Raw genomic sequence first — 24,035 nt, forward strand, 5'->3', positions numbered from 1 at the left:
AAGAGAAAAATCCAACAAGCATAACACTGAATATTTCATCAAAATCGGATGTAAAATAAGAAAGTTATGACATTTTATAGTTTCACTTAATTTCACAAAACAGTTATATTCACATCCTTGTCGGTATGCAAATGAGGATACTGATGACATCACTCACTCACTATTTCTTTTGTAGTTTATTATGTGAAATATGAAATATTCCAATTTTCTCCCTGTTGTCATGTGAAACAACGATTAATTCCTTCCTGAACATGTGCAATTAGCATTGTTTAATTCTATATGGTTCAATCAAGTTGGCCCTTATTGTCAAATCTGTAAAAAATGAAATATTGTATAATTCAAACAATAAAAAACTAAAGAAATAGTGAGGGACATCATCGACTGTTTCATTTGCATATCAGTTTTGTGAAAAATAAGCGAAACTTTTAATGTCATAAATTTCTTATTTTACGTCCGATTTTGATGAAATTTTCAGCATAATGCTTTTTTTATTTTTCTCTTTTTATTCAAATCAAAATTTTTCTGTGGTGGACTTGACCTTTAAGCAATATTTTCTTCCTTAGTGTACACATGAATGCAAAATGCAAACAAAAAAGTGCTTACATGTATTTTCACTTGATGTCTACCTTTGGCTTAACAGTTGCTCAATATGTGATTGCTTGTCAAGCAAATGCTATTTTTTGTTATGCATTCTGCAGATTTTCATGCATGCATGAAGTAAGTTTGAAGTTGGTCCCTTGAAAGTTTCTATGGTTACTACAAGAATATAACATTTTAGGTATACAGTGACATCTGTGAACTATGACCATGTCAGATTATTATCCTCCCAATTAGATGCATGACATGACCCATGGGAGAATATTCTCGATACCGGGTATATATTTTTATGAGAGAATATATTGAATAATATCTTGAGAGATATAGTATGAAATATGACTAGTACTACTCAATATCAAGATAATCTCTTCATGTCATTTCAGGAAGCCTGGACTACTATCAATTTCAAAGTACTTTCAATATTGATTGCAACTTTGCCGGGGTGAGGTAAAAAGGGATAGGATTAACCACACATAAATAAAAATCAAAGTATGGAAATGAAATTTTACCATTACCATGGATTCAATTTTTTATTACATTTTCACATATAGATGATACATATATTTGATGGTAAATAATCTTTTGCCATCATCCTACTTATAATATTCTGCAGTACAATGAAGTTTACTATACGATTAGCATCAATATTTACACATGTACACAATCCTATTTTGCCAGGCTATTTGCCACAACGATAACATGTTATACAACTCATTAGGCTGAGAATGCCTACAAATAAAAATTTAGTATTAACAATATATGAATGGAAATTATACTTGAATGGCACATTATGTGAAAGAGATGTTGCAAAACCTTAAAGATAAATTCCAGTTGTGGGGACGATGTCAAAATGACTTTTTACAGAATTTAATATAATGATCACCAAAGTGTCTGTTTGTATGAATAAAAAATATGTGCCAAAGGATTCTAGAAGAAAGTGTGTAATTGCTGAGAAATAAGCAAAATAAGCGCGGATTCTGTCACTTCCGTCGGGTCTTTATTCCAGCAATAATGATACACTGTCCCACGTATGCCTATCTGTGTTGGCGATCTTCAGTGTGCTTGCTTTTTAGCTTAGATATTATTATTTATTATTTATTTATGTAACTGTACCAGATCTAGATCCACGATGATATAGTAATACTTAACCTTGGTTTTACAGACTTTCTCACATTTAGCTTTAAAACTTATTTCTGAGAATATCTCAAACACCTTCCCCCAAATCAAAGGTAAAAATTGATAGAAAATATCCATACTTGACACAAACTTGTGAGCTTGGTTTAATAGCTACATATAATAAGACAAAAAAGAAAAGGGTTCTTGATCCCTGCTGTGACAGTGAAACTTTGTCATTTGACAAAACATTCAACTACATCATCAACTCTCTCATTAACTGATAAATGTAGGAAGAAAAATATTGTTGAGTGTCAAGAATGGAAGCTTAACAGAGCCATGGAAGTAGCACCTGGTAATATTGTAACAGCACAAAATATCAAAACATAGGAAAGTGACTGGCAATAATTTTCACATGAATGCCTGCCTCTTGAAGTCACCATGAATGTTTCTATAAAAACTACATGTATACGTAAATTTTTAGGGAAAACAGGGTGACAATAATTATGAAACAGTAAAATTCAAAATATGTTTGGTTTTTTTTTAAACAAAAACTTGTTCATAGGATTTCAGAAAAGTTTTACATATTCATAGGACATGGAAAAATAGACTCTCCTTATGGCCAAATTACATTCATGATGGCTACCAGACTCAGTAGACCATACCAGTATTTTATTTCATATATCAGGGGAAATAGAAAAGAAGGCTGATTTTATTAGGTCATAATTTCATTAGAGTAAGAATATCAACGAAATAAAAACAGGAACATAATTTTACATGAAGATGACATAAGTTATTTTGCTCAAAACTTCAAAGTTAAATATCTTAACTGAGAGGTTTCGAGCAAATTCACATAGACTGTTTCTACCCTTATTTACTAACTTCTGTGTCACATCAAAGGCAAAATTGTCACTTTGTCAATGTCAAGTGTCATTAAAAAAATTATTCTATCAATTTCTTCAAAAGATTTATGAATACTTTATCAAATTCACAAGTTCCATAAGTCAATGTTAACTGAGACAAAACAACTCAACCCAATATTCGATCGATGAAAACACGATTATTCTTTTACTCATGACATAGTCTGTGTATACAGACCCCCAACAGAGCAAGATTATAACACCAGTTACTGTAACAAGATCAGAGTCATACACCTTTATAACTATGTTATTTGTCCCCCATCTTTTAGCGGATACATAATGCAACTTCTTAAATGTTATATCACCTAAATGATATCTAAATTAAGTACAGTGATATTTTGAACATGAGGCTCTAACTGGAATTGCTAAACATGTGTATCATAAGACACTACCTCTTCAACTCCATGACACCCATGCCACCCCAGAGAAATCACAGAACAGAGCAAGAAACAGAAACACAGGTAAATTTGCATTTATAAATCGACCCTCTGTAAGTCATATATTTACCCGAGTCCAAGCAATTTCTTCAACCAGATAATGCAAAACTTGTTATACGCCTGTTCAAAATCAAATTTGTCTTAAGTCAACGGATTTGTTTGGTCCCAACAGATTCAACTTGAGCAAAATTACCTGTATTCAATTTTCAGAGGGTATTTAATGAGAAATTGGGTAGATGCTGAACAGTTGGTACATGTAGTTTTTCAGGTTGAAATCATTACATTTACAATAAATCGATCAGACAATAAGCAAGACTGGGCAGTTCTGAATCTCAGAATCCCACCCAGGTACGCTCCAAGGGAAGGGGACATGAAAGGCGCGTGGAGTTCCTTCTGGGTATGATATGGCTGCTTCACAACTGAAATAAGAGATAACTTGATGCAGAACTTCTAGTTCAAATTCTTTATGCATGCTTAAAGTAATTCCAACCTTAATTAGTTCTGATGCCATGTTGGTGTCATACATGGCAATCTGATGCTATCAATCCAGGCATGGGGGGGGGGGGGGTGCTATCCCATTGAGGTGGATTGGTTTGAAGAGGACATGCTAAACTGGGCAAAGTGGCAGGATGGGGTATCTGCCTTCTGAAAGCAGGGACATTGGAGGAGGGGCTATGGGCAATTGCAGTAAGTATGAGTTAAATCCGGCTACCCTAGTGAACAGGGGACAAAGCCAAATTCAAAACTTTGGATTACCATCTGACTAATATTTTCATGAGTAATGCTTGAGCAGGCTCACACAGAGACTCCCATGACAATTTTGCCTTGCATGACCCATTTCAAGTTTGGTATTTTCATTCATGATCGGTGTGTTTGCATAAATCATTTCTACATCAGTTTTTGTCCTTGCATAAAACCATTTAAAGTCGGGTATTCTCATTCATATTCAATTTCACTAGTCCATGCATGCATTAGATGTTTGTTGATGATCATAAACTCTCATCACTCTCATTAGCTTGGAGTTGCATGTCCTCTCCATCCAGTATGCTATCCCTTGACGTGTCTTCTGTAGGATCAGAATCTTCAACACCTCCTATGTATGTTGGAATCAAAAGAGAGGTAAAAAAGAGGAACCTAGTAAGACATAATATTCAACTGAAAGGTGGGTATTCTCATACCAATGATTATATCAACCCTAGACCAATCGAGACCAGGTATGGAGTGCCTATTTCTAACAAATTCACCAAAAACATACAATGATCCTAAAGTGAAATTGTCAAATTAAACACTTAATTTTGCATGCTTTGTTACACATTACCAAATGCTCATTTATATTTGTGTGTGTGTGTGTGTGTGTGTGTAGACATTAACATCTTAAGGTGATGTAATATATAACAAATAACATTCTTTCTGTCTCTTTTTAATTTCAAAGGACATGTTCAAAAGATTAATGGCTTCCATTCCCACCAGCACCTGTTCCAAAGAATTGACAAGAGCTGTTGCTAACCATCTCACCCAAGATATGAAACCTATCTATAACCTTTAGAAATGGGCTCTGTGAAATGCTAATCATGTTTGACCCCACATATACGCTTCCTTCAAGAGACATTTTGTACAGTTTTCATACAAGAAATTACATAACGCCATGGTGAACCATTGGATGTCGAGATAAAAAATTCTGCCTTCGCATTGAATCTTCTCATTTCCAAGAACATGACCCAATACCTCTGACTACATCTCAGCATTAATCTTGTCAACAATAAAAGAGTGGAAGCATCTAACTTGGCGGTAATGAATACAAACAATACCGCACATAAAAAAAAAATGGACACGGCAACATGCACTAGACTTGAGTGCCAGAGCAGGACTTGACTGCAAACTAATGCTTATCCCACTGGTAAGATGTGTAAAACTTGCAGTTTATTCAAAGAAGCACTGATAAATTGTATCTACTATTGGACAAGAGGCAACTGAACCTTTCTAAAACCCTCCAAACCCATATCTTGCAGAATGATTGAACGAGGTCATTGAGTGACTGAAGCCAATGCATGATCACTCTGATTTCTTTTGTAGCAGCTCACTTACAATATCTAGTGTTTTAGCTCAAGCGGGTGTTCCAGATCGAAAATTGTTTGATGATAAAGAAGAAGCATAGTGTTTGTTTTTGTGAGATAATTGAAATGATGAAAGGAAAATTGAATGACATGTTTTTTTCGTATCAATTTCAGCATTAATTTGATGAAAGGATATTATTTAATTGATGGAATAAACCCCCCCCCCCAAATAAAAAGGCAGATGTAAGGAATTGATGTACATGGTGTTACTACTGCATACAGAGTACTTCAGTATGTCCTCATCATTTTTCATTTCAATTTCAGCATTTTTATGACCCTAATTCAGTAGCAGACGACAAAAAAAAAATGCCAAAAATCAAATCTGACATGAAATGGTTAAAAAATGGCCAAAGGTATGATCACATAAAGGCCAATCTACACTGATTTCAATGCGGCTAAGTAGGTATTCACAAGGCGAATATATGGGTCCAGATGAACCACTCCATTTGGGCTATGGATGTTTTTCATCATGCTCCACAAAGAAATAGAATCCAAAATGTTTTATGTAATGTCATTGCTTTAGTAATGTAAGTAATATATTGAGATTTAACATACCTTGACTGGGTGTGTCTGCTTGAGCTAGAGCAGCAACTGCTGGTTCATCATCCTCAGGAAGATAATGCTTGTCCAGAGCTTCTTTGATCTGACTGTTGGCTCCTTTAGGATCTAGGTCTAAGGCCCATGAGAAGTTTGCCAAGGCTTGATGAGTTTGACCTAGCTTCTTGTATACCTGTAAATGCAAGAAGATAGCTGTTACGTATAGTATATAAGGCTTTGGAGTGTTGGAGATAAACTAGTTCATTTTTTGACCTGCAAAAGAAAACACTCCATGCTAGCAGGGATTATCCCAGACATTTGCTCTTGCTTTCATTTTTCTGAAGATATGCATTTTCATGGGAAGTAAAATACTATGAGGATAAAGATTACGGTGAGAATTACTATGATTTTTTTATTAAGATTTCATTGTAGAAAATGATTTTGTTCTATAATAAGAACTATGAGGTGGAAACGCACCCAACTGTTATCTTTTAGGTGAAACAAATTGATAAAATATCAAACAAATATAGATATCAAATAACAATTGTTGTTGTTGGTATGAGAGCTTTGTTGGACACATACCTTTCCTATAAGGAAGTAGACTAATGATTCTGATGGTGTCATCTGTTTCATTTCTTCTAGCTCTTTCAAGGCATCCTGTAAAGATAGCAGGTACAAAATTATCATTCTCATCATCATCATCATCATCATCATTGATATTATAAATATTGCTATCATCCTCACCATGAAATACTTAAACTTCCTGTATTTCATAGTGAGTTTGAAACCACTACAAAGCTATCCTGAATAGAAAAGTCTTCATTTATGTTAATAGTGAATAAAAATCATCATCATCATCATCATCACCGCCATCATCATCATCACCACCGTCACTACCACCGCCATCATCAAATTTAGAATTGTCCTCCATGTGTGATCACTGATTAAAGTTGATTCGCATTGCATGCTCTTGAACCTTTATTTGCCTATCTCCATCTTTCATATGACCTCCTAGTACTAGTGGTTGGAGTGAACAAGCATCTTTTTAAGACTTTCAAAAATTTCATAATATAATGTTAGACGAAGCATCCTACCTGGTATTTCTCAGTTGCAAATAATATTGAAGCACGATGAAACCTACAAAGAGGGTTGTTTGAATCAAGGCGTACAGCTTTGGCTAGAGTAGCAAGGGCCTGTTCAGATTTGTGAAGGGCATGTTGAACCTGGTTTTAAAGAGAGAGAAAAATTAATAATAGCAAATGTCTATTCAACATACCTACTATTCAGATTTATGTGGAATAATATGGGAACGAAATCCAATAAACAATCAGTTCAGCTCAGGGCTTTTTATATTAGCACAAGGGCCGTCGTACAAAGAGTTACGATTGATTCAATCAACCAAAACTACGGAAAGCCAGCAACGTCAGCATCTAAAATACATGTTTTTAGAATATTTTCTAGATATGATGTATATTCATATATTTTTTTGAAAATTCAGTGTGCTTCTCGTTGTTTACAAAGGACATTGTGCAAATTTCCTGAAGAAAAATTTGTGACATTGATGGATTTCCATATACTTGTGGTTGATCAGGGCACAGCTATATATAGACAACATGAACAGGTCTAATAACATCATTCAAGGGTCATATATACACTTCCAACAACTCTCAAATTAGCATACTACATTCATTATATTTATTTTTCCTTTTATACATTCATTTGCCTCTTTCTTAGTTCTTCGAAATCTAAATAGTTTGTTTGATGGAATATGGAATTAACTATTTGATTGGCACATTGGATTTCTTTTGTTAATATGGTCAGCTTTTGTTCTTTACTGTTGATATAAAAGAAAACAAGTGGAGCGCCTCTGGCAGTCTCACCTGCATTGCGCGATTCAAAATAGCAGCAGTGCTGACTTTGAAAACTACTATAAAATAATTATTCACAAAAAACACCATTCATATAATGATACACTACTATGTTCATTGACCCTAAATGACATTTTACCTTGATCATGCGACCTAAGACTTGTCAGTGATACTCGATTACCCCTATATCCACAATTTATAAACTATATCTATAAACTTTGAAAGTTATGACAGCAATCTAATAATTACCTCCAAAATGGCCAAAGTTCAATGATCTTAAATGACCTTTGACTTTGGTCATGTGACCTGAAACTCGAATGAGATGTTTAGTGATAATTATGTCCAAGTTTCATGAATCAGATCCATAAACTTTCAAAGTTATGATGGTAATTCAACAGATATCCCCCAACATGGCCAAAGTTCATTGACCTTTGACCTTGGTCATGTGACCTGAAACTCGCACAGGATGTTTAGTGATACATGTACTTGATTACTCTTATGTCCAAGTTTCATGAATCAGATCCATAAACTTTCAAAGTTATGATGGTAATTCAACAAATACCCCTAACTTGGCCAAAGTTCGTTGAACTTAAATGACCTTTGACCTTGATCATGTGACCTGAAACTCACACAGGATGTTCAGTGATACTTGATTACTCTTATGTTCAAGTTTCATGAATCAGATCCACACACTTTCAGAGTTATGATGGTTATTCAACAAATACCCCCAACATGGCCAAAGTCCATTGACCTTGGTCATGTCACCTGAAACTCGCACAGGATGTTCAGAAATACTTGATTACTCTTATGTCCAAGTTTTATGAACTAGACCAATAAACTTTCAAAGCTATGATGGTAATTCAGCAAATACCCCTTACTTGGCCAAAGTTCGTTGACCTTAATCATGTGACCTGAAACTCACACAGGATGTTACGTGATACTCTTATGTCCAAGTTGATTACTCTTATGTCCAAGTTTCATGAATCAGATCCATTAACTTTTAAAGTTCTGATGCTAATTCAACAGATACCCCCAACTTGGCCAAAGTTCATTGACCCTAAATGACCTTTGACCTTGGTCATGTGACCTAAAACTAAGGCAAGATGTTCAGTAATACTTAATTAACCTTATGTCCAAGTTTCATGAACTAGGTCCATATATTTCTTAAGTTATGTTGTCATTTCAAAAACTTAACCTTCGGTTAAGATTTGGTGTTGACGCCGCTGCCCTCGGAAAAGCGGCGCCTATAGTCTCACTCTGCTTCGCAGGTGAGACAAAAAGTAGTAAATGAAAAATAAACAAACCTTAAAATTATTCCCAAATCAAATGAACTGTATAATGCGATGAATTACTGACAAAAGCTTCCTAATGTAATAAAGTAATCCAAGTAAAGTAAATAATACCTACCACACTTATATGAACGAGTAGTACAGAACTCTGAGGATTAATGGCAAGTGCTTTACAGTAATGCATCTCAGCAAGGGCAAACTTCTCCTGCTTATAATAGATCATACCAGTACCATACCTGGAGACAGAAAGATAAAAAAAAACAGGATTCATATTTGAAACAACATGCTTGAGTGGAATCAATGACCTAAAACAAGATTCACAACCTTGACTGCACAGCAAGTAAATGGCTCCACACCGCATATTCAGGCTCAAAACATTCAAAAGTTTTACTTTATGTACCTGTACACAAAACATAAGCCTAAAGGGTGAAATATGTTGAAAAATTAGGATTAATTTTTTCTCTCTTTTTTTTTCTTTTTCAATTTTTTTTTTGCGTATATATACATGAAAATATTGTCCAGCAGGAAAGCCTGAAGAGGTCAATTTACAAAATTGAAATCCAATATGGTTACAAAGTACAATAACATAGATGTAAATAAGATATTGTGTTTAAGACGGCATCCCCATCATATATGTATAGAATTTGATAACTCACCATGCATTATAATGCCTAGGGTTTATCCTTATAGCATTTCTAAAGCATGCCATGGCCCTGTCCAACTCCTCTGTAGCTACATACTCGTGTCCTAGTAACGTGTACGCATACGCAAACTTGGGATCAACCTGGATAATGGACAGAAAATGGTTTTAAAAGTTGTAAGAATTAGATGGGAAAAAGGAGTACAAGTAGCCCCCTCATTATAAGTATTTCTGAAAGGTACTTTCTGAAAGAGTAGAGCTATACTTTCCTTCTATATTGTACTGTAAAATGAGATGCACCATTCAATCTAATTTTTCTTTTCATTTCTTCTTTTTGATGACCCCCAAATCTGCTCTCACTTTGATCTTCAATAAAAGTAAAGTGAGCTTGCTCTTGTAATGTTAACAATGAACAGCATGTGGTTTTGGAGGGGGGGGGGGGGGCATTGCCGTCCTGTACAGATTTTGTATATATTTTTTTTCCACCTTAGTTTGTAATTGAATGAGATCATGTGTTTCAAAAGGGTGACAAACTTTATTCCCTCATTTCTCAAATGTAAATTTCAAAGGGTGTGAACATCCTTCTAATTGTAAAGTGGGCAAGGATTATCTCTCAGTAATAAGTTGATAGTCACATATCAGAGCTGCCAAGTTGTATTTTGCATTTTCAGTATTCTTATCCCCCAAATCAGTATTTTGACAAAAAAATCAGTAATTTTACCGTGTGAGATAAATATTTTATATTTTTCCCTAAAAAAGTGTATTTCATAATAAAATGCTTGGCGCACTCGCCCATCATGGCGCTCAAGCTGCATGCAAGCTAAAATGCGCACTGCTCTTGCAGATGAAAAAAAAACCCATTGAAACTTGTGTATATCTCACCCTGGTTTTTACAAAATGATTGAAAAAAAAACAAGTTACCTGAAATTACATTGATCTAATAACCATATTTGTGTACGTTTTATGAAGAGACATATAGAGATGATTTTTCTCAGTAAATTACGATTTTGTAAAAAAAACATATTTTTTAAAGAAAAAACGTACTATATACGGCTAAAACGTACTTGGTTGGCAGGTCTGACATATGGATTGCAATGGCAAGGCCTGAATGAACACTACATACTCTCTCTGTATATTTACAAGATAAATATTGCTTGATGACCTACCTGTATTGCTCTTTGGAAAAACTTGATAGCAGATTCATGCTCCTTCTGTAAACTGAAGCAATTACCAGCTGCACACCAGGCCTAAATACATTTTTGATAGAAAAGAAAGTGTTATCACAGCAAATTGTTACATCAAGATTTTCATAGGATAAAGACCTGTCAAGACAACATAAAATTATTGGTATGAATGAAAGCAATTATACTCAGAAATAGTCAGCACCACATAGTGTCATGCCAGTGATTCTCAGAGAAAATATTGTTCTCAGCTGATCAGCACAAGAATTGCGTTAGTTTAGAACAATTGTCCATGAAAGCCAATGAAAGATTCTTCTGAAAATCTCCCCTAAGACTGGGTCGTGTGTTGAAATCACAATGCAGCGTTAGCCCCCTTTGGCAAGACATGATTAATCTACACTTTGCCACTCTTTACCCACGTGTTAAATGGGTATCCAGTATAATGTGAAATAAAATGTACAGTAGCGATTGCCGTAATGCTTCCTGAGAATTAAAGAAGTGCATATATTTGTGTACACACAAGCTACAATATGACCAGGGAAATAATGTTGGTAACATGCTTAGAGACATGATGTATCAAGCCCTACATACAAGCTGATTTATCATAATCGTTACGCAACAATAATCTTTATTGATTTTCATCTCACCTGAGGAGACTCTGGATTAAAATCAGTAAGGTCTTGTGCAAGGGCAGACAGTGCGGTCTCCTTCTGTAAGTGCCATAACGTTGTTGAGTAGATCTCCATATAACCTAGATGGTGGGGTTCTAGTTTCCGTACTTCTGAAAATATTGCCTCTGCCTAAAACATAAACAAATAAAATAAACAAAATATGAATTCTATAATTGGCTGAAGAAGTGTTTCAATTATGGATAATTACATAAAGTTACATATGAATATTCTGATAACATTAAAGGGATTATCAATTAATATGTAAATTGTTTAAAAACAGAAAAGTATAGCACATTCTTACCATGTTTGGAGCTAAATCACTGAAAACTGAATCACCACATTTTACCATATTTTTTTACTATTTGAGAAAGAGGTGGGTGTTGTAAATATGAAGAAAAAAAACATCTCACAATTAGATAATGAATCCAATATCAGAATGAGATGATGTTTTCTAGCTACATGAAAATAGCTTACCTTATGATATTGAGCCATCTCAAACAATGCCTTGCCAACATGACATAGCACCCATGCTGTATTGTAGTGTTGAGGTGGAAGGGATTTGAAGAGCTCTACTGCTTTCTTCAGGTCATATCGACTAAGAGCCTGGTATGCTTTGCCAACGTCCCGTAATAAGCGAAGAAGACCCTCTGCACATTAACATAACAATATCATAAACACCTTCAACTTTGACTTCATCATCAACTTCATTATTATATAACAAATAAATCTTTGAGAGGGGTGTAATTTATCAAAATCATCTACTTTTATACAAGTTTTTGCCTGCAGTTGTAGAAAGCATTTTGGTTTGATTATGTATAAATATGAGTAGTACACAAAGACGATGCATGTACAAAGCATGTGACATTGTTACCTGCTGATGTCTTCTGCATGTCAGCGATCTGGAGCTGCAAATTGGCAGCAGCATTATTGGCTTTATTGAGTTCATTTGATTTCTGATTTTCTAGCTTTGTTATATCATCCGTATCCGGAGGCTTCGTAATTGTTGAACTTCTTGTTGTTCTTGCTCTCGTCTTTCCCTTCTGCACTTTACTAACACCCGTTTTTGTTCTATTGGCGGTGGTCTTGGTTGTTGCACTTGTATTTTCCTGTCAAGTTAGAAGAAGGCGAAAACAACCAAACTTTAAAGTGAATTCAAATAAACAACTCCCGACAGATGTACACAACATCTGTGTGACTTCTGAAGATTTTCATTTGTAGAACTGTTGAAGAGGCTTAATGGTACCTCTTTCTTCTTTCATAATAAAGAAAGGTCATGAAAAGGACGTGCTCAAACCTGAAATGCTTTTTTTTTTAATATTCAGGAGCATTTGCATAACAGCTTTAACACTCGACTCAAATATGGTAGTTTTTCAGTCTTTATTTGTAATAGATGAAATTCCTAAATTGAACAGGATTGGATTGAATCTAGGTTGAATCTCACAACTCAATTATTAAAGAGACAACATTACTGCCACAGGATTACATCCAATGTTAGAAATCTGTAGCTGTTCACACAATGAGTGTCACTTTTAATTTACAGTATGAGAAATTGACAAAAAATATTTTAGTTCCTTGCTGCAAAATGTTATGATTTCTCTACCTAAATTGAATTCACATGGTTATCTTCACATGCATGGCATGTAATGTACACAAAAACATTACACATTCATTTAGATATCACTTCAAATGCTTTCTTACCAAGATTTTAGCATCAATGGCGAAAATTGAGGGGCTTAGCACTGTAAGTCATACCCTACCAACCAATGTCATTGTCTATTTGTTTTCACTTTCCCTTATGAATTTCACACAATAGTACTGAAGCATTAACAGAACATGCACAAATGTAACAATTTGGTTGAGATGCAAGACAAACTTACCTTAACTGAGTTAGCATTGCTGAATAGACGAGAACTTCTTCTGACCCCATGAGCTGATGGAAAGAGTAGTTGTACTGCAGATCTATATATGAATAGAAAGAAAAAAATAGAGGTTCTTCAGTCATTCACACTGTGATATGTAGAGGAGTGTTTCAGAGATCTCAAATAGCATATCATATAATTGATTGATCGTAACTTGCTAAAATGACCATGTACATAAAATGATTATGTTAGGCGTAATAAACAGTCTCACAAAAGAGAAATTATAGGTAGACAGATTTTTGAATTTGTATTTTTGTTTGATAATTTATTTTCATATTCATAAAAAAACAGGTCATTACAATGTAAATAAAAAGAATGCAAGCATATACCTATTCATACAAATAAAATACATCTAAAGAAATTACAGAATGTCACTACAATGCCTTTCAATAAAAAAGAAAGGGTAAAACATACTAATTCATCAGTTGAAAAAAAGGGAAACTAAAATAAGGCTGTGTGGCCCTGTGAAATAAATTCTGTTATATGCCATACAATGAAGTGTTACATAATAGATAAGTTACTGAAAGACATAGAAAACACTGAAAAAAAAAAATATAATAAACTTTGTCTGGGAATCTTTGATCGAGGGGTGGGGATTCATATTTAGAGTTTGCATCAAGAATTCTGATAAATTCTTGAGGATCATTAACAGTGATTTGTGTGTTCTTACCCAGCCGGGGCAGGACTTTGCTGGAGTGAGGTGAGGGCAGGGTCTTTGGTATTACTGCTGTTACCCGATTGGCTGAATACAGGAGGCTTGATACCTTGCGGGCCTCTTCTCGTTATCACCTTGAAAAAGAAACAAGTATATTCAAATCATGGATTATTCTTTTTAGAACACATTAAAGAATTGTGGGAAGATCATACATCAATGCTTTTAAAGGATTTGTCTAAAAGTTTGAACAGTACTCAACAATAGCAAAGAACATAACCCATGGTGAGGGGTGATTCTACCCTTTTGCAGCCTAATTTGCACCCAAATATCATCAATCCTTAATCTTTGGGAGGACCTTTGTCTTCCTTATCGGCCCAAATCTACCACAAGAATTTTCAAGGATTCACATTGTACAATAATTTCTATAGTATACCCCATGATTAGTTATAGACCTCATGAGAAAGTCTCATAAACCGATTTGCACTGCAATGCATGTACATCCTATTAACTTTGTAAATTACCTAATTGTAAGACGTGCAACAAAATTGTAGCGACCAAAATAAGAAGATTAGCCACACTACCGTAACAAGGAAAAAGCTATTTCAAAATTCATACGTTGCTCCACAAAATCAACAATGAGTCTTTAACAGTTTGGTGGAGGAAAAATATATATGTGATACTTACTCTCCTGATGGGTGCCTTGGCATCAGGTAAATTACTATCTCCTGTAAATGATGTTTGATTGGCAGGGGTAGGACTGGGTGTATCTAGAGGTAAAACACCAAAGCTGCAACAACAAAAAAGCATGGAAAATTAGTTGATTGAAGTATAAAGTCAATATCTAGATATCAAGATACAGTTACATTTCTGTAGGTTAACATTCCTTATTGGAATAACCACATAAGTGGAGTAAAAGATTTCAGAACATATTATTCAAACATGCATTATTTACCTTTTCTCAGTCAAATTTATGGGGTTGAAAAAATTGCAGTGGTCCTAAGAATTTCAACTTAGGTAGAGTAACTTGTAAATAAAGTGCAAATAAGAATACATATCCTGTTCATGGAAACAGAATATTGATTGTAGAAATATTTTCCCTGAAATATGCTATTACATATTCTCTAATTTTATAGGTTACTCAATAAAACATCATGTCCAATCAGTCACTGACCAAGCTGTCACAAAGCACATCTACCTAACCAAAAAGTAAACATGAAGTGCAACATATCAATTTCCTCAACATAATATTCAAACTGGTTAAGGGCAATTTAAACATTTTTCACACACCTTGGCGTAAGAGGACTATATGGTGATGATGAGGTGGAAGAGAGGTGCAGTCTACTTATCCTGGCTTGAGATTGCCTGGAAGACAGGGGTGCATTGGGTATAGTGAAGGGTGTTATCATGCTGTCAGGGGTAACACCAGGGTCACTATTGAAATCGGGCGCGGTCAATGGTAGAGGCTTGATACCAGAGAGATGGGTTATCAGTTGGTCCTAATCCAGAGAAGAAAAAGAACATTGTTATTTCAAAATACACAGTCATTTGATTGAGCCTAAATGTAGATCATGGTTTAAGGATTTCATAAGGCGACATTTTCATAAAATATTCTTTTATTTTTGTCAAGTGCAGAGAACAACATATACAGGATTTCAAAAAGGTTTAAGATGATGAAGTGGATTCTAATCAAATGATTGCCTATCTACACACAAGTGAAAAGGCATTTATTTTGCCTAACACATAATGTTACTCATCAACCATGATGAGAGGCCACAAAGTTGATTTATCAAATAATAAATCTATTACCAAAACTCAGTACCTTAAAAACAGACCAAACACCCTCTGCTGTCACTTTTGGCGTGTTATTAACAATCTAAAAGTGCTTAACACCCCGTCTGATTTGTAATATTGGAATAATAATGCTATTACTCATGAAAATTAAATGTGAAGGAAAAAAAAATGGGCTTCTAAAGTGCTGTATCAAATAAGATAGTCTTTTCTTTGAAACGCTGCATTTTAAGACATTGAACCAAGATCACAACATTTACCTATCTTGTTTAAAAAGTATCTTCATCAACAAAACCTACTTACTGGATAACAAGCATTCTTAATGGTTCATGGTACGTACCTGAGGTGTTTCTGATGGTACTGGTGTTACTTCAGTTGCTGATGTGTTGAGGTGCCCGGTCCCACCCATGTTCTCTGTGTCCAAGATGGGGTAGGAATCTTGCTGATTGGGTGTGGTCGTGACAGTTGGTGTGGAAACAAAGTGAAACGTCTTCTCGGGATCCACCTTCTCACCTTTAGGTTGATTTGGATGGAAGAAAAAAAGAAAAAAGATTAAATAGTTATATGCTACAGAAACCTGTCACATAAAACAGATATTATCTATTCCACTCATCCTTTTCAAACAGCCAATCTAAAAGATGACTGGGGTGAGGTGTGGTGGAAGGACCTCAAAAGACAGTTACTGTCCTTCTTTTTAACTTTGTCCCTTCTTCTACCTGTTTAACGTTACCTGAAATCAAATATCAATTTACCGGAAATATTGACATCCGCAAGAATAGGAGGGTAAACTATTATTTTGTAGCATCACCACCACACGCATGACTTTCCCCGATTCCTGATTATTTTTGTCTATAAGAAATGACATCAGAAGAAAAAGACACTTCCTTTTGAAAGATGAAGCCAAAAGTGGCCGGGACACTTGCAAAAGTGGCTTACCTAAATCACAGATAGCTTCAAAGGAACTCCACAGGAAAGGGTTGTGCTTCAGAGCTAGCTTGTGTGCCTCTATTGATTTAGATAACCTTTCTGTTTCACTGCATTAATACAAGGAAGTAAAACATTTATGACAACAAGCAAAGACACTGCACAATCCAAAATATAAACAGTATTCAAAAGAAGTGAAGCAATGTCTTCCCCCAACTGACTTAGATGTGTTCAGTGTTGATTTTCAAATTTAAACAGCTACATGAACCATGCAATTACAAAACACAGATATAACAAGAAACAAAGGGTGTGTCCATTGCCCCCTATTGACTGTCCAAAGAATAAGATTCAGAGGAAAATTAAAAGCCGAAAAAGGTGTGTTTTGAAAAAAGATCAGCATTGCGATTGCAAAAAAATGCCACACTGAATCAATTGAGTTTTCAAACGTCTTTTTAAATGGGCTCTTACAGTGAAAGCTTACACATTATTTTGAAAAGTGTGCGCCAGAATTGACCTAACTTGTGACAAGTCAAACTGCGCCGTACGCTGCGCTGATGGAACAGGGGAATTTAGATAATCAACATAAATCAGCTTTAAATTTTTGACTGTGTATGGTGCACCGATGATCATGATAAAGTTCTGCGTTTTGAAAAATCAACATTCAACACATCCTAATTGACCTTCTTGTTCGCTGAATATGATACTCTAAAAATACATGCACTATAATTGTAATAAAAATATTCATACAATATTATTATTTTATAAGGGAATATTCCATCAGAAATTACCACTGTAAATTCTAATATGGTTTAAATGAATAAAACTGTCGTTAATAATTCATTTCATTATTGTTTTTATTGAAAGGTAGGTAGGTTTCAAACAAAAGGCATGCATGTATTAATCACTTTCCATTTCACACTCAATAATCAAACAAAGCTGTGAAAATATACTGGGACCCGATGAAAATGGTAACTTGTTATCAGTGACTTTTCAGCATATCACTGGTACAATTACCACAACAGGTGGTTTCAAGTTTGGCATTGGAAGCTGGGTTGGAACCCAGAAGCCCATAACACAAAGCTTAGTAATTAATCATACACTTGATGATTGCACATAATGATCAATGCAATAAATTGTGAAAATCAGCACTACCGGGGGGTAAAACCCTTGCTAAGCATTGTGCTACCAGGGGCCACATATTACCTGCATAATTTTCCTAGTACTGAGAGTGCATAGGGTGCTGATTCTTTAAATAATGATACGACATCATCACACGTATTGGGCTTCATTATTGGTGATCCTGATAATGCTGTTTCACAGTCTGATAGCCTTAAAAAAATTAAAGAAAAAAAAAATTAATAATGATAATAATAGAACAAGGTAAAAATAATTGCCTATATTACAATGAAGTATTACATGCATATTATAATCTTATTTACGTTTCCACAATTGGTAAAATATGTACTTCTGTGTTGTGCATAGTTACAGACAATATGATTGACCATAAAAAAAGGCATGTTCAGGAATGAATCAAAACGAATGACTTAAGTTGTAGAAAATTATGTGGAATAACAACATGAATGAGCAAATAAATCAAAATGAAACACACAAATCCTCATTATGCAAAAATTGACTTGGTATATAGTGTACTACACTGGTGATCGACAATAATGATATATAAAAAATAGGTAATCTGACAACCACTAATAATGTGTGAATTTCTGAATTCTTCTTACTCTCGCATAAATCTTTTCTAACTATAGTACCTAAATGTCATACTTAATACTCACTTCTCTAAATCCAGGCAGCACCTGGCCATAAGGAATCTGCAAGCTGGAGTCGGACAGCCTTTGGTCTGTAGCAAGGTATAGGCACTCATTGGCTGGCCTGACCGGTAATAACAGGTGGCAAGAAGGAATAGACCCTCATCTGACCCAACTAAAACAAAGAACATGTGATATATGGTCAGGGGGGAAAAAATGGGTCTACATGTTACACTTCAGAAATATCCATTTCTTCCGCCTGTATTACGTGATTCGAATTAGCAGCTGTGCTCACTTTAAAAACAGCTACTGAATAATTATTCACAAAAGAAAACACTCATATTATACACTGGTAAAAATAAGTTAAACAGCGCTGTTTACTATGTGAATCGCACAGTAGTTGTTTAAGCAGTTTAAACAAGTGTTTAAAATCTTAAACAACCATGCTTGAATTTTCAATAATTAAATTTGAATTTAAACTTTGTTGTTGAAGATTTTAAACACTTGTTTAAAATGTTTAAACAACTACTGTGCCATTCACATAGTAAACAGCGTTGTTTAAATCATTTTTAACAGTGTAATAAAATACTACATGTATGTCCATTTACCCAATATGACCTTTGACCACGATATGTGACCTGAGACGTGTGCAAAATAATCATTCATATTTGATTACCCTTACATGTATGTCTATGTTTCATGAACTACTTGTGTAGATCCATAAACTTTCTAAGTTATGATGCCAATTCAACAAATACCCCAAACACGGCCAAAGTTCATTGACCATAAATGACCTTTGATCTTGGTCATGTGACCTGAAACACGCACAGGATATTCAGGGATACATGGACACTCTTATGTCCAAGTTTCATGAACTAGATCTATAAACTTTTAAAGTTATGATGACAATTCCACAAGTACCCCCAACATTATAAAAATTTTGTTGACCCTATTAAATGACCTTTGACCTTGGCCATGTGACCTTAAACTCACACAGGATGTTCAGGGATACTTAATAATTGCTCTTACGTCTAAGTTTCATGAAATAGATCCATAAAATTTAAAAGTTATGACAATTCCACAAATACCCCCAACATGGTCAAAGTTTGTTGACCCTAAGTGACCTTTGACTTTGGTCATGTGACCTGAAACTCAGGCAGGATCTTCAGTGATACACACGACATTTCAAAAACTTAACCTTGGTTAAGATTTTGATATTGATTCCTCCAACATGGTCCAAGTACATTGACCCTGAATGACCTTTGACTTTGGTCATGTGACCTGAAACTCAAGCAGGATGTTCAGTACTTGATTACCCTTATGTCCAAGTTTCATGAACTAGGTCCATATAATTCTAAGTTATGATGAAATTTCAAAAACTTAACCTTGGTTAAGATTTCAATGTTGACGACGCTGCCGTCGGAAAAGCGGCGCCTATAGTCTCGCTCTGCTATGCAGGAGAGACAAAAATCAATGAAATAGGTACACACCGATAACCGATAATTTACCTGGGCCATTTTGCAACTTACTGAGTCTTTTTCAATTTTTTTTTTGTACATTTCAGGGGCTAAACTGCCCTTACATCTTGACAAACTGTATTTCAACACACATACCTTCAGCATAAAGTCTCTCTGCCAGAAAGGTAGCATCTTCGTAGGCATAATGGTTTAAGCACTGCCAGATGGCCGCCTGAAAAAGGAAAGAAACGTGAATAGGACATGAAAATTGTGAAATTAAGATGTGCTGCATGCGAGAGTCACTGACTTGCACTGCACCGCGCATAATGAATGTATGCAACCAATAAGTTGCAGTGACCATTCGCTCCCGTATATGCCAGGGGAAGGGGGAGATCCCCTTACCTTTTCAGAGAGGGAAGGATGGCCTGTACAATCACCCATCCCCCCCCCCTTCAAGACAGCATGAATGTAATACATGAATTTATAAATAAGCACTGCCAAAGTGCATAAATGGCCTATATTCATTGTAATTCATATCATGGCATCTTTGTGGAAGTGGAGGGCAATTTGTTCAAAGTGCAAACATACGCCTAGTCACCTACCCCACTTTTCAAGGTAGATTACATGTACATTGTAAAATTAGTTATTGATGACATTGACCAAATTAATGCCACTATTAAAACATTAAAGGACAGCAAAATTTCCCATATCTTTATAAATTTTTACATCTATTAATTGACAAACAATTTAAAAGATAATGCAAAGGCATTTGATATTTTGTCCAGAATTTTAAAAGCTGCATCATCTCTGAATATGATTTTAATCATTCAAAATCTGTATTTTCTGCAATCTTTTCCTTTTCATTTGCATCATTGTGCTTATTCCACTTTTTTGGAATTTTTTATTGCGGTCTGTGATGGCCTGTCACAAGGCAACTTTATTCCTGATAATCAGGATCCCATCTTATTATCCTTCTCTAAGTTCTCTTCTCACCTCTAACCAGTGAGTAAATTGAGTTTTTGATGAAAAATATTGTTCTGTTTAATCCTGATTTGTTTGTTCTTTATATTTCTTTTTACATAACATGAGATATAACAAAACATTAAAAAATGCCTATAATTTGCAATGACACTGCAGTGAATATTGTCTGTGTATGCATGTAAAATAGATTACATGTATCTACCATTTGCACCCTTTCTCATCAAATCCCTGAATCGTGTGTAAAGTGAATGGGTGTTCAGACATGGGGTACCGTTTTTTTTTCAATCTGAAAATGACTGCCCGAGGTTTTTCCAAGAAAATCCTATATTTCTTTCAAATTCTTATGAGATATTTGGTACACTTACTCATAATATAACAAACATTATTAACTGAAAGATTTTGTGAAAGAAAAAGAAATTCATATATCTTCACTCATTATTAGATGCGCAGACTTAAGGACCACCATCTTACCACTAAAAAGTTAGATCTAGACTACTGAATTCATATTTTTTGTGCAATCCAAAGTCAAGACAAAAAAGAAGGCAAAATTTTAAAGTGTCCGGACACTGGACCTCCCATGCTACTGTATGCTTCTCAGAATCAAATTATTCAGAATACCAATTTCGGAAAGAGTTCTTGCGACAGCCACCCAAAATAACAAAAGGTTGTCGAGACTTCCGGTTCATTCACTTCCTGTTTCTCTCACGTTAGATCTATCTTTTTATTTTTAGTGTTTCTTAACTCAAGTCGTTGCAACTGCAGTCAAGATTCTTCCCGCTATGCTAGGGAGAAGCGCTGATAGCGGAAGGGGTTTTCTAGCGACCATAAGCCGATACTTCGACTAGTCTAGGCTTTCAGACCCTTTATGGTGGTGTGACCTTAAAGGTAAATTGTGACATTGGTTTATTTCAAAACTTTCTTTTAGATTTCACTCTTCGCTTTTCAAAATACTCATAAACAAGTTCTGAGTCCATAAAATGTATTGCATTGGCCAAAAGAACTGTTTTTATTCTCAAAAAAATATATAAAGAAGAGAAATTTTGCCAAGTGAGCTTTCTTTTGATGCAGATTTTGAAATTGATATAAAAAATGAAGAGCGCCACCTTGAGACCAAATGACATCAATACCTGCTCATGAATATTCATATCCATCGCCTCTGCGCTTGTCTCACGTGCCGATCTGTATACCGGCTATACAGTACAGTATCGGATTGAACGGCGGAGTCTGTTTGCGACTTTTTCATTCATATCCTGTAGGAGCGTGTGCATTCGCGCAGTCCCTCGACGGCAATTTAAATAACTTGGAAACAACCAAGGAACTTTTTTAAATGACCATCATAATAATTGTGATGTTATGCACGTTGTTTTTCAAATCGCGGAGAATAGGTCCTAGACGTACATCTTGATATCTGGGCAGAGTACCAGGTACCGAGAGACGGCTTCCTTCCCTTTCCTTGCTTTTCATCTTTGCTTCGTTTCTCTAGCTGTATTTTTTTTTCTTTACTTGTCCAGGGTATGAAGGGAGGGAGAATTATGGTTGCTTGTGAAAGGGCTATTCTTATTTTTTTCCCCGTTTTTTATTTCTATTTTATAATTATATTTACATACGCATTTTTGTTTCGATTCCGATTCACTGAATCGTTATCAATTTCTTCAGGTTCTGTATTTTGATTTGTTCATTATTATAACGTGTTGTAACATTTTTTTTTAAAGGAAAAGGAAATCATTTTGTATTGAACTAGCTTTGCCGCCATTCTTCATTATTTTGCTTTGTGCGTTATATAGGCCTATAAGATGCTCTTTCTCTTCCAGTGATTATTTGTCAATATACTGCCTCAATGTATTTATCACAAAAAAATGACAAATACCGCGTGGCCTATGCCTTTTTTTTTAAACAATATATTCTGGGGCGGATCCAGCTTTCACTAATAACGGGGCCGGGGTGAACAATATTTTCATCCACATTTTTCCCGATCGATCGGCAGCTCAAAGCTAGTTTTTGTTGGAATCTATAGTCGTAACAGTACTAAACCCTATAAAAAATGCGAGCGTGAGGTATTATTTTCGGACTGTGTATATTGTGTCCTGAAAATTGATCTGAGCAATATGATCATTAAACAATTAAGATGCACACTGACGGATAAGGTGCTCAAAAATTTGAATAAGTAAAGGCCTATTTAGTTCCCTTGTTCGTTTTACTATAAGCCCTTCAACAATGTTTCCGTGTTTTGTATTACATTGATCAGTTAATATTTCTTTATGTCTCATACTATTTCGATATGAATTATACCTTGTCATTGTACTTGTTACTATGATTTTATATACTAATAACTCTGAACTTGTGAACCTGTTTAACCATGACTGAATGAATAAATCAATAAATGAATTGGTATAGATGAATATATGTTCCATCGAACAGGCAATGCGAACACAAAGCGCGGGCTAAATTGTTTTTATACTTGTGTAGTGACATGATTGGCTCCCACCCCTCCCCAAGTCTGAATTCCCCTCACCTTTTTTTATTCATTCTTCCTCTTATATTTTGTCACCCCCCCCCCCCCTCTGCTTTCGTTCATATTACTTTGCGCCGCCAATATCGGGGGGGGGGGGGGGGGCGTAACGTCGGCCTCCTGGATCCGCCTATGATACCGGTGCGTAGGTCTGTATGTTATAACCATGTAACATCGATCCCCCTCCAAGTTTCTCTTTGCATTTTTCTTTTCAACTTGTTATGGTAGTATACTGAACAAGAACAAGTATGACGTCTCCTAGGTGCCTCTCCCTCCACCCACTCCTCCTCGGTCGGCTGCATGTGCTCGGATAATAAAATTACGTACTTATCATGGTGATATATATATAATAAAATTGCAAATTTTATTGCAAAAACTGCATTACTCGTGAATTTGTGTTTCGCATTTCTGATGTCTTATTAAATATATATATATATATTCGAGGACATACAGCTAGGCGGAACTATTTGGGGGAAGGGGTCTTCCATCTCTGTGTGATTCCGAAGTTCCGATGATGGTTCAGAGAATGTACTTCATGCAAAATCACGTTTTGGCATGACCTCTCAGCGCTGGGCATATCGACGGACAAAAAAATGCAAAAATGTGATGGATCGAAATGGTAAAAAATATATATTTTAAAGAAAACCATCGTTATAAAATGCAGTCATACCA

At 35.2% G+C, this 24,035-nt stretch overlaps 1 protein-coding gene across 1 annotated transcript; it reads right to left on the reverse strand.

Moving 5' to 3' along the window:
• Positions 1-1,100: 1,100 nt before the first annotated feature.
• Positions 1,101-20,105, reverse strand: LOC129258209 (cell division cycle protein 27 homolog). The gene is made up of 19 exons (XM_064097042.1): positions 20,030-20,105; positions 18,444-18,591; positions 17,857-17,982; positions 16,666-16,763; positions 16,070-16,242; positions 15,229-15,437; positions 14,626-14,728; positions 13,957-14,075; positions 13,245-13,326; positions 12,239-12,473; positions 11,842-12,014; positions 11,344-11,496; positions 10,682-10,762; positions 9,532-9,659; positions 8,994-9,111; positions 6,813-6,941; positions 6,301-6,375; positions 5,737-5,911; positions 1,101-4,160 (listed from the first exon to the last, which is right to left on the reverse strand). Exons 2-19 carry the CDS (start codon positions 18,530-18,532, stop codon positions 4,057-4,059), a joined length of 2,370 nt encoding a protein of 789 aa, XP_063953112.1. The 5' UTR covers positions 18,533-18,591; positions 20,030-20,105; the 3' UTR covers positions 1,101-4,056.
• Positions 20,106-24,035: the final 3,930 nt, after the last annotated feature.

The sequence above is a fragment of the Lytechinus pictus genome, chromosome 1 (genome assembly GCF_037042905.1).
Source record: "Lytechinus pictus isolate F3 Inbred chromosome 1, Lp3.0, whole genome shotgun sequence".
Taxonomy (NCBI): domain Eukaryota; kingdom Metazoa; phylum Echinodermata; class Echinoidea; order Temnopleuroida; family Toxopneustidae; genus Lytechinus; species Lytechinus pictus.

Excerpts from the sequence above, each read along its gene's own strand:
- LOC129258209 (XM_064097042.1), bottom strand. The coding sequence starts at position 18,532 with ATGAGTGCCTATACCTTGCTACAGACCAAAGGCTGTCCGACTCCAGCT. Across the intron at positions 9,660-10,681 it reads TTTTCCAAAGAGCAATACAG|GTTGATCCCAAGTTTGCGTA; the intron begins GTAGGTCATCAA and ends TCCATTATCCAG. Across the intron at positions 6,376-6,812 it reads TTGCAACTGAGAAATACCAG|GATGCCTTGAAAGAGCTAGA; the intron begins GTAGGATGCTTC and ends CTATCTTTACAG.